Raw genomic sequence first — 12,275 nt, 5'->3', positions numbered from 1 at the left:
ATTTCAAAAATTATTTCCCAAAGTATGGCCAATACAAAAAGTATTACATATTTGAACCTATGCATGTCTTAACCAGTGGCCATGGTGAGGCTGCCTTTATGCTTTTGTCAGAGTGGATTTTTGTTGCCTTGTTTCTTCAGTCTTGCCTGGAGTAAAGACAGAATAGAAGGAATACCACACACTGTGTTTCCATGTTCTGAAGTCCCTAGCCAATCAGCTCTTTATAAAAAAAAAAAGCCATTTTAAATTTGTATATTTGTGTTATGTGAGTGTAGTGCCCAGAGGCCAGAAAAAAGGATTTCCTGGAGTGGGAGTTTATGGGCAATTTTGAGCCTGCTGTAGGTTGGGAACTAAACTCTATCCCTCTGCAAGAACGGCAAGTGTTCCGAATTGTTGAGTCACCAAATAGGTGCTAGGAACCGATACCAGACCTCTAGAAGTGTAGCCAGTGCTCTCAGCCACTAGACCATCTGTCCAGCTCAACTATTTTAAGAGATTTTATGTGTGCACATGTCTCAGGGCATGAAGGTGCCAGAGACTCTTGAGTTTGGCTGTGAGCTGCTTTTCATGGGTGCTGGGAACTGAAATCCTCTGCAGGAAGTACTCCTAACAGCTGGGCTGTCTCCTCAGTCACTTTCCATGCTGGAGTTTGGATGAGGATACATTCCAATAAAGCCATTCTTAAGCTGAATGGGAACCATGTACCGCCCAGAGTTTTAACAGCAGGGCACTATAAACTAGCAGGCAACTGGACAGAGGGCTGGTACCAGCTATCAATACCCCAGGAAAAAGCAAGAGTCTAAAAAAGTGAGTGTTCTCACATACAATAATTCTTGAGAGGGAGGGAGGGAGGGAAGGAAGGAAAGAAAAAAAAAGCAAGCCAGGTGTGACGGTTTACAACTTTAATTCTGGGGGGAGGGGTGGTGTGCGGGTGAGGGTCGAAAAAGGGATAAAGGTCTCTGTGGCTAATTTGGTCTACAGAGCCAGCTCTGAGACAGCTAGGGCTATACTTAGAAAACCCTGTCTCAAAACAATAACAATAAAAGACAAACAAACACATTAAAACAAAAACTATCTAAAACTGGAGATACCAGTTTGATTTACTGGCTTTGCTCTGAATGATGTACTAAGAGAACAATTTGGGGCCAATAATATTTTCTAAATGAATTTGAAGAATAGCATTTGTCTAAATGGTAGAGCCCAGGCAAGGATCCAACAACATGCACAGCACATCAGAATCACTATAAATGACAGTGTACCACCTGTGAGTGTTGAAAGCACTCACACTACTGTTCTTTTCCATATCCGCCCTAAGCCATCTAAGCAAAGCCTAAATGCACACATTAACAATGCAGACCACGAATGAAGAAAAGCAGAATACAGCTTTATATTATTGAACTTTATGTACAAAATCATTTGATTTCAAATAAACATTTAATGTAAAAACAAACGTTTCTTTTAAACTGAATTTTTTTTACATCTATTGTACCATTCAAATGCTTTATCATCTTACATGATTTCTTCAAAATCTGTTCTCAAGGGTACATATAGAAAAGCTTTTTTTATAAATAGAAACAAGGGCATTTTCAGCTTTTATTATAAGATGACATAAAAAGTTTACTCAACAGAAGTAATTTCATTACTATTCAGGGGAGGGAAATCACCAATTTTATTTTGTGCAAACAATGCTAGCCTTCTTTTAAGCGTTAAGAGCATGACTGCTTTAAGAGCTGACGTAAGCAGTAATCCTACACCACATCTTCCTAAAATAATCTATTTTTACATATGTGCACAGCTTTAGCAAATTAAAGCCCAGGAGAAATGCTCAGAACCCACTACACCCAGAGGCAAAACAAGAGTTCAGTGAACTCATGAGGAGAGTTTACCAGCCAGGGAGCCTACACTGAAAACTGCAGCTTCCCTCTTTCTTATTTAACACAAAAACCAGTAACTAAGAACTTAATACTGGATGACAAGTCACATCCACACTATTTAAATAGCCTCACAGTTAAACACATCGTAAAGACCAGCCAAATCAGTATTTACATTTATAAATCTCTGAAGACACCATGAGAAAGCTTATGTCCCTTTAATAAACAAAACAGGGAACTGCACCTGATGGTGGTGGAATGAAATTAAAACATTAAAAATACCAGTATTTACAGCAGCATTGATCCTTTATAAATAAAGAATATGAAAATGCAATATCTTTAAAGGATAATAAAAAATTGAGGTGATGTTATTCAACCACAGTGCTTGGAGCTGGAATAAAAACCTATTGGTGCTTATTAATATGCCAGTAGTGAAACCACTTTCTGTTGGAGAAAACCCAACTGCAAGTATGTGCATAAAACACAGAACACAGGGAAAATTGCTCAAAACAATTCAAGTCAGCTTATCTGTATGGATATTCTAATAATGAAGGACATCACAAAGAAAACAAAGTGACACCTTCTGGTTCATGCTCAGGACACCCTCCACCACAAAATGGCATCTTTAAAATCTCCAACTGTTTCTCTTGCTTTACCATCCTAGAGCAAAGATGTGCACTGAACAATTTTCCTTGGAATTACCTAATCAAAAAGAAAAAACTAAAAACATGTTCAAGTAAAAAACTAAATTGGGAAAATAATCACTAAAATCAGTCACTTGAAAACAAATAGTAACTCCCATTAGTGAGGATGACAGTGTGTGGCTGCAGGGAAAGGTCGCATGACCTCCCACAGGCAGGACACTGCTGCTTTGAACTTGTAACACGAACTGATGCAGAACTCGCATTGTAACTTCTCATCCCAAATGCAGAAATGATTTCTGAATCACGGGTCAAAGATGGGGGAAAGTAGCAATGTAACAATTTCACAAAAATTCTCCATCTCTAAGACAGTATAACATTCCAACTTTCCTTTCCCAGAAAATGTTTCATAATTACAAAGCAGAAAAACGGTCACAAATGAAAGAAGCATTAAAATTAGGTGTGAAATTTCTAGATTAACCCAATACATTTAAAAAGATGACTGTTATAGCTAAGAAAAAAATTAACTATTTGAAAAACTGCTTTTCAGGCTGAAACCAAATTGTGAGGACATCGCTAAAGCTGATGAGCACGTGACAAGCCAAGCGGACCCACAGAACTTCCGTGCTGAAATCAACAACATTGTCTAACACTGCCTGTTCTGAATCCATGATTAAAAACCAAACAACCTAAAACCAAACTCTTGCTAGAGGCTGAATTCCCTAGAAGCAACTTCAGTGTCTGTCCGCAACTCGTGCTAATTCTCAGAGTTTTTGTTTCTTGCTCTGTTTTGGAACCCCTGAGACACCATCTGTTTCCAAAGTTTTCTCTTTTGAGTTACTTTCACTGAATCCATTTGCTGTCCCAGTTTGTTCCTCAGCTATTTCTTCATTTGCAGGGGCCGCAGAGTCTCCTTTTTCTAGTTTTTGCTGCATTTCTCGGAGCTTGGTAACAGCTTTATCTATTGACATTATGCTAATAAGATTAAAGTCATGCATGCTGACTAGATGAAGCATGAAGTTTCGACATAAATTCTTCTTAATTATTTTCTGTCCATAATTTTCTACAAACAGCATACAGGCATGATTCATTTGATTGTCAGCAATAAATCTATTCAAGAAAAACAAAGCATTAATGATACAAACTCTTTGGGAAAACAACAAGAGATAAACAATGTGTAACATGACAAACATGCCCAAGCGAATTACTTAATGCAAAGTTACTACTAGTAAGACATGATACTTCAATCATGAGGAAGACTTTAACCAGGAGCCTCAATAGCTGTCAAACTGACAGATGTAGACCAGGAAACTGACTAAAATCATGACTTCTGGGATGTGAGAGATGCTGCTCTCTATACATTCTAGGTCAGCAATCTACTTAAAACATTGACTACATTTAAATGGGACTATCAAGAGGGGAGGAGAGAAACATTTAACCCAATCCTTATAAATGTATATGTATATAAAATTTCAATACATCTGTATTATTTTTTTTTGCCAGCACATGTGTCAACATACCACATGTTTGGATGGACTGACAGGTATGAACCACCATGGGAGTGATGGGAATTGAACTTGGATGCTTTGCTCTTAACCACTGAATCATTTCTTTACTCTTCCAATTCTTTTTAAAAGCTTATTTTTAGCATTGTGTATGTGCATGTGTGAGTTAGGACATCTTTGTAGAGTTAGTTAATTCCTTTTCTCTCTGTTTCAGGGCTTCAGAAATGTCTGGCAAACACTCATCATGTGACTTCCATAGTTTTTAAGTGTGTCACCTTTTTTGCATTCACTGGCAATATAAAGAAAAAAGTATCAAGGATAGTTTCACATCCCCGTAGTTTTAGCTATTTGGAATGCTGAGTCAAGAGGATGTGGTGAGGGGCAAAAGAAATGACTAAGAGGTTAAGAGTATTTGTTGCTCCTATGGAGGACCTGAGTTTATTTCTCAGTACATGTGGGGAGCTCGGGTAACTAGAGCTTCAGGAATATAATCTTATGGCTTTTAGAGGCAACACACACACATACACATACACACATACCACAAATTTAAAAACACAAAAAACCTCTACATATATACTTTAGACAATCTCAAGGAATTTAAAACTATGGGTTCATTCTGTAACAATCATCGGCTAATTTAATTACATTTAATATACTTTTGGATAAGGGTAATATTTAGAATACTCATCTGAAGTAAGTTTAAATAAGATTCTGGCAGACAATTCTCTAATTATTGCCACACTCCCTTAAATCTTTGCAAGGCACCATATAAAAAATGATCTTTGATGGTGTGTGGTACACATCTTTAATCCCAGTACTCAAAAAGCTGAGACTGGGATTTACATAGTAAATTCCTGGGCTCAACTCCTGGGTGTCAATGTCCCATGACACAGCTTACAAGTGTCCTTTGGAGCCACTAGGCATACAGAAAACACAGACATACACGCAAGCAAAACACCCCCACATAAAATAACTAAGAACAACAAAAAACCTGCACAAACTCAGAATGAGAAGCAGCAAAAGGAAGGAAGTAATGGAACAGAAACACTCTACCCATGCTTCATGACATGGAGATTCCACAATTTCATTACTTCTTTCTCTCCTTCATTCACATCAGAAAATTCCTCGATTTGCTGAAAGAAAAAAAAAATCTATTAAATTTGTAACATTAGTAATATTTTTAAGAAAAAAGGCTGTCAAAGCAGAATATTTTGGGACAGAAAGGGCAAAGATGTAGCTTTTTTTTTCAGACAGGATGTAGATAGACCAGGATGTCTTCAAATTCATAAATTCACCTGCCTTAGGTCCAGAGTACTGGGACCAAAGGCATGAGCCAACAAATCCAGCAGCATTTAATAAAACCAACTTTTACTTAAACATTTATCTTAGAAGGAAAAGTCTAAGTTATAAAACAGCAATAAAAATAAAAATGAAAGCATCCAATAGAAACTCACACAGGAAAGTAAAATTTTCCTTATTTAAACCACTTTGTAAATGAAAGTTATAAAACTTGAATGAGCACTGCTGGGGAAGAGGAAAATAAAGGTAATTACAGTAATGGTTTTTTCTCTCAGCCATTCTGGATCTTTCTCATCTTCACTATCTACTTCCATTTCTTGTGGCCGAAGAGGTAAGCAGGTATCACTGTGGAAATAGAGACGATTGTGGCCACTACTGTATGTCCTTTGCTGTTCTACTTCTCCATCTTCAGATTCAAGAAACTCCGACATGCTTGCTTTTGTTCGTTTTGGCCTGATGAAATAAAAAGATAAAACAAAACAACTTCTACACACATATGACATGGAATATGAGCTAATATCTGTAATGTTACTATTCTGTGAATCAAAGGACATAATAGTACTTGAAGCAACACCCTCTTATAGTGGTTTTTTTTTCCAATATATAATGCAAAATGTATACAAGTAATGCCCTGCCCCCAGCCCAAGAACCAAAGATCAAAGCCTGAGCTATAGCCCCAGTTCTGCTTACTAAACAGTTTCATAGAGAACAATGGCTTTCTGGAAAATAAACTTAAAACAAACAAAAAGAATAAAATTAAAGATGTATACAAGAGACCAGCAGGGGTTGCCCACATCTTTACTCCAGGCATTCAGGAGGCAGAGGGAGGCATATCTCCAGGTTCAATCAAGGCCAACCTGATTATACAGTAAATTCTAGGACCACATAGAGCAACCCTGTCTTAGAAAGCAAATCAACAAAAATATAAGGAAAATTAATAAATGGATAGGTAGGACACCTTAAAAATATTCAAGAGGGCAAGGTGGGGTGGGGCATTCTAGAGGCAAAGGCAAGCAGCTCACTGAGTTCAGGGTCAGTCTGGTCTGAAGTAGAAACTTATTCTTTGGAATGTTGGCTATGTTACATGATGTTTTGCCAGGGCACACAGGTGAAAGGACGCTTGATGGGGTATAAATATGTCCCTGCAGGAAGTGGGAAATGAGCACTGAGCGTTGGTTTGGTTTGTTCCTCCTCAATATTCTTTTGCTAAAGATACCCACTTATTGGTTCACCTTACATATAGCTTTGCTGAGCTTAACTTGTGTTAATGGTACCATTGAGAGAAAACCTAAGTATTGCTGGAAGGGTTCTTGCAGCTTGTCTTAGTTAGAGTTTTATTGCTCTGAACAGACACCATGACCAAGGCAAGTGTTGAAACAACATTTAATTGAGGATGGCTTACAGATTCAGAGGTGCAGTCAATTATCATCAAGGCAGGAACATGGCAGCATCCAGGCAGGCATGAGGCAGAAGGAGCTGAGAGTTCTATATCTTCATCCAATGAAGCCAGGAATAGACTGAGCAGCTAGGAGGGGGGTCTCCTCTAAGGCTATACATTCTAACAGTGCCACTCATGCCACTCCCCGGGCCGAGCATATGCAAACCATCACATTCCACTCCCTGGTCCCTATAGGCTTGTTCAAACACATAAGTCTATGGGGGCCATACCTAAAATAATAAAAAGTCCAACTTCCAAAGTCCCCATAATCTGTAGCAGTATCAACAAGTTCAAAGTCTCCTCTGAGATCCATCCAATCACTTAACTGTAATCCTTAAGTCAGGCAACCAGCTGGGCAAACTTCAAATTCTGCCATTTCTATGCCTGATGTCAAAGCATTCTTCAGATCTTCAACTCCTTTTCATCATTGTTGATGGCAACAAACTTCTTTCTCCTGGGCTGGTTCCACTCACTACTAGCAGCTTTCCTTAGTAGGTATCCCACTGCTCTGGCATCTTTAATATATTTGGGTCTCCAAGGCAATTTCAATGTGACAGCTTCTCGTTTCAATGTCTGGGATCCACACATGATCTTTTGGGCTCCTACAAGAGCTGGCTTCACTTCTCTATCTCTGCCCTCTGTACCACTTCAAGCTCAGGTTGATCCACTACATCTTTGCTATTGTTCTTGGTGTATGGAACTGGCATCTCTAATACATTGGGGTCTTCTGCTGCAACTACGCTTCACCAATAGCCTTTCATAGGCTCCTTTCATGGTGCCAAGCCTCAAATCCTTTGCATGACCCCTTCAATCCTGGATTGTCAACTACAACTGAGACTGCACTCTTTCCATGGCCTCTTACAGTCCCAAACCTCAGCTGTTCTTCATGACACCATCATGCCTTCAAAACCAGTACCACCTGGGTGACGCTTACACATTACCAAGTACAGCTGCAGCATGAGGCACAACCTTGGCCATCTCTGGAACACAGTTTTTTATTCTCTCAGAAAACACTTCCCAGAAGATTTCACCTCAATGATGCTGGTCTCTTCTTAATCATCACTAATTTCTTATCTCCAGCTAACCAGCATCAATGGTCCCAACGGTCTCTTTCTTCTCTTGAATAGAAATCCAGAGCCACATGACTGAAGCTGCCAAGTTCTGCTGCTTGCAGGAGCTGAAATTTGGCCCCCTTGTTCTATTACAGTATCACTAGATTCCTCCTTTCTAACTCCTTCACTAAGCTTAGCTCTCCTGGATCTTTCTCTGTATATTGACCTTGAATTTAGAGATCTGTATGTCAATCTCCTGGGATTGAAGGTTTGCACTAAATTGCCTGGAGCTAATTTACCTGTCTCTTAATTCAATTTAAAACTCTTGAAAGCAGGATTTAGCTCCATTTCACTTCCTGGTGTCCCATTAATACTTCAACCACATTATTTTGTATCTTTCCTTTCTCAATTTGCTACTTTTCATTAAAATGCTCTTCATTAGGGTGAGCTTTAGTAACCACACAACAGAATTTACACCAGGATGTTTTGAGACTTCCTTTTTCAAAGCAATTAGTCTAAATCTCTTTTAAACTCAGGCAAGAACAAAAAGCAGCCATGTTCTTCAACAAAATACAACAAAACCAGTCTCTTGACCACAAACTGAAATTTTCCACTGAAACCTCTTGGGCCAAGTCAGTGCGTTTCAAATCATTCTCAGCAACTAAGTCGGATAGTCCTACTAGGATAGCCTATTAAGCCACATTTAAAGCCTTCCACAGCTTTCCAAGTTCAAAGTCCCAAAATCCACATTCTGCTAAACAAAACGTCAGGCCTATCACAGCAATACCCCAGTCCCTGGTACCAACAGAAGTCTTAGTGTTTTATTGCTGTGAACAGACACCATGACCAAGACAAGTCTTATAAATAACAACATTTAATTGAGACTGGCTTACAGTTTGCGACGTGCAGGCATGGTTACAGGTTCAGGTATGGTTCAGAAAGAACTGAGAAAAATCTTCATCCAAAGGAAGCCAGGAACACACTAAGTATCCTCAGACAGCTAAGGAGTGTCTCCAAGCCCACCCCCAGAGTGACACACTTCCTCCAACAAGGCCACACCTTCTAATAGTGCCACTCCCTGGGCCAACCATGTGCAAACCATCACACAGCTCCTTGCTTCTTATAAGGACTCAACTTACGCAGATAATTACTTCAGAAATGAACTACAGCTGCTCAATTGTATTTGGTGTTTACTATGGGAGTGGACTGCTGCCAAAGATCAAGCTTGCCCCCAAAGAACTATTGCTAAACAGGTCAACTTCTCCCACATCCTAATAACTTTCCTACCCCCACTGGGTAGTGGGCTAAAGGAGAGGTTCAATCCTTACTAAATTGCAAAAAATTTATGCCAACACTGGTCTTCATCCTGAGTTCCAGAACATGTAGGGCTACACAGAGAAACCCTGTCCCCACCAAAAACCAAAAGCAAAACAACCCCACAACAAACAACCCCCTCCCAAAAAGAGGACACGTCAAAAACAAAATAAAAGGAAACATTTGAGGGAGCTGGAGAAATAGTTCAGAGGTGAAATGAGCTTGCAGAGGATCCTAATACTACATGGGGCAGATCACAACTGCTGGGATTTCCAGCTGCAGGTGATATGAGTCCCTCTTTTGGCTTCTTGGGCATCCACTTGTACATGGCACATTCAGAGAAATGCAATGTGCTACATAGACATATATTATTATATATTACTTTAATGGCTGAGCAACCTCTCCAGCCCAATATTTATCATACTAATACAAGGTAGAAAAATAAAATAGTTTACAGATAACATCTAGCCAAAAATTCTGATTTTTTAGGTTTTATGAAAATGAAGCTTTCATTTCAGCAGTCAAAACTGCCATTGTAAAATCACCACTATTGTATAGTTACAAAGCTCAATTAAAGGAGAAATAATTGGCTATCTTAGGATAGCATCTCTTATAAAACATTAGACAACAAGGATAGAATCATTTATATTTCACACCATCCAAAAAGTATATATCCCTTTTTTGCAAGTTACTGTGTATGTATGTACGCACAAGAGCAACTAATTTTAACCTCTGGCCAGCCTTAATAAGGGAAATTCATTAATTCCACAAATCAGCGTAGGAGTGGCAACATAAAAACTGCCAGACAGGTATGGTGGCACGCACGCCTCTAAACGCAGTGCGTGGGAGGCAGAAGCAGGTGAATATCTTTTGAGTTCCAGGCCAGCCTGCTTTTCACACACAGCCAACTATACTATTTCACTGGCCAAACTGAAATGAAAACTCTGTCAAAATACTCTTTTTCTCGATCCCTTTTGTTATTCTAACATCAATAAAGGTGAAGTACATGCTGCCAAGTCTGACTGCTTAAATTCAATTCATGGAACCCATATGGTTGAAGTAGACAACTAACCTGAGTAAATCTACCTCTGTCTTCTCTATGAGTACAGGCGCGCGCGCGCGCGCGCGCGCACGCACACACACACACACACACACACACACACACACGCATGCAGGAATTGATAAAAAATAAAAATGTAAGCTTTCTGCCTACCTGCACACAAGAATATGTGTGATAGGTGTTCTTTTTACTGGTCCATTTCTACTAAAAGCAAATCCAGGTTGGCGATGAATATCCTGAGGATTTCCTGCATAGGAGCCATCATAACACTCATTGATAGAAACATCTATCCTAGCACCTTTTGGATGATACTACAAAGAAAACAAAAACAAAAGTAGGGTATTTATAAAAAGAAGATAAAAATTCTATATGAAACATTTTTCAATTTAATTAAAATACTTAAGATTTTTTAGTGTTGTGAACACTAAAAATATGATCACCTAGACTGAAAAGCATACCTGAAGACTTAAGGGAAAAAAAAATGCAGGCCAGGCTCTGTGGCTCCACATGCAATCCCAGTTCTTGGAAGGGAGACAGGAAAACAAGGCAGTCTAGCTACAGAATAAGACCTGGTCTTATAAATAAAACCCTTACAAAAAGTGAATTAAAATACTTATGCTCTCATCTATTGGTCTGGAGACTTTGTATAAACTTTTTATTTTTAAGATTTAAAAAAAAAAAAACTTATTCCATGCACGGGTACACTCTAGCTGTCTTCAGACACACCAGAAGAGGAAATAGGATCCCACTACAGATGGTTTTGAGCCAACATGTGGTTACTGGGAATTGAACTTGGAAGCTCTGGAAGAGCAGTCAGTGATGTTAAACAATGAGCCATCTCTCCAGCCCTATACTATTTTTCTTAATCAAGAAAATTCTCCTCAAGTATATTCAGTGAATATATGCAAATATTATTATATAAAATAAATACAATAAACTGAATGACCCACTGTACCTGGGCACATGCACAATGCACTTTTTCCAAGACTGCTATGTGTAATGTGTACTGTTGGTAAACAAAATGAAAACCTACTTACTACATAATTGAAGATAAATCTGCTGTGGCAGAGTTTTAGATGCTTGAGTAGGCTATACAGCTTACGGCAGTTGAGAGTGCACCATGGGCAGTGCAGGTCATCTCTGGCTTCTGTCTGTTGTCTTGTATTATTGTTATAAAGGAACTAAAAAATAAAAAAGAATCACGCTTACAACTTGCACATTTCTAAGCACTTTTTCTTTAGCACCTCTAAAGCAGTGTACCTTTGAAAAATATTCAGAAACTACATACAAAAAAGGTATCTCATGATTACTCTGTAAGACATAGCAGTTGTATTTACCTGATAAAATATTCTTAACTTCTGGCGACTTTCATTTGAAGTATCCTTTTCTTTTCTTGTTTGCAGCTCTGTAGTCAGTGTTTCCTTAACAGCTGAAAATATATACCCAAGTAATTGATGAAGGACTGTCTCTTTTATAAAGTATGTTGCCAATATTATTAAACAAAGACATAGAATTATAGTATTTCTGTTAACTTCAACTGATAATGAAAGGTCTATATTGAGGACTCATACCACTGCAACCCATAGGGATTCTCTCTGTAGACCAGGCTGCCCTTGAACTCAGCGATGCACCTGCCCCCTGACTCCCATGAGCTTGGATTAAAAATGCAAGCTGCATCACCATGCTGAGAAGACTTCATTTTTCCTTTAAAAAACAATAACCATAAAAATAAAGCCCAAGAACTCCTCTGATACCCTGAACCATAACAAAAGTAACCCATAGTAACCACAAAGTTTAAGGTCACAGGTATTTGGTTTTGTTTCGGGTGGTGCTGTTGTGGCTGAACCCACCCCTTCCCAAATGCTAGTTACCTGCTCTGTCACTGAGGTTCAAACCTAGGCCTGACTGTGGCTTTGACTGGCTATTAGAAAGTGAAAACTGTTTGAAAAATCACCCCAGCCCCCAAAATATAATCCTTCAAGATTTTAGTATATTTAAGACTTAATGTCAAATATTAAAGAAATTATATTATTTAATGTGAGACAAAACTAATGATCACACATATAATCTCTCATAAAGCTTTGTTTACCTGTTT

At 38.7% G+C, this 12,275-nt stretch overlaps 1 protein-coding gene across 2 annotated transcripts in view; it reads right to left on the bottom strand.

Moving 5' to 3' along the window:
• Positions 1–1,494: 1,494 nt before the first annotated feature.
• Positions 1,495–12,275, bottom strand: part of SUZ12 (SUZ12 polycomb repressive complex 2 subunit) — a gene marked incomplete at its 5' end in the record, with an annotated part of 39,698 nt that continues 28,917 nt past the window's right edge. Inside the window, 6 exons of one of the 2 annotated variants that reach the window (XM_080922624.1) lie at positions 1,495–3,622; positions 5,071–5,150; positions 5,571–5,769; positions 10,334–10,491; positions 11,218–11,361; positions 11,518–11,609. In XM_080922624.1, coding sequence (XP_080778750.1) covers positions 3,277–3,622; positions 5,071–5,150; positions 5,571–5,769; positions 10,334–10,491; positions 11,218–11,361; positions 11,518–11,609 — 1,019 coding nt within the window. In that variant the 3' untranslated portion in view covers positions 1,495–3,276. Of the gene's footprint in view, positions 3,623–5,008; positions 5,151–5,570; positions 5,770–10,333; positions 10,492–11,217; positions 11,362–11,517; positions 11,610–12,275 lie in introns of both variants that reach the window. The other variant, XR_013975154.1, reaches the window with a different exon arrangement.

The sequence above is a fragment of the Micromys minutus genome, assembly GCF_963924665.1.
Source record: "Micromys minutus genome assembly, chromosome: 10".
Classification (NCBI taxonomy): domain Eukaryota; kingdom Metazoa; phylum Chordata; class Mammalia; order Rodentia; family Muridae; genus Micromys; species Micromys minutus.
This window is presented reverse-complemented; position numbering and strand designations above follow the sequence as displayed.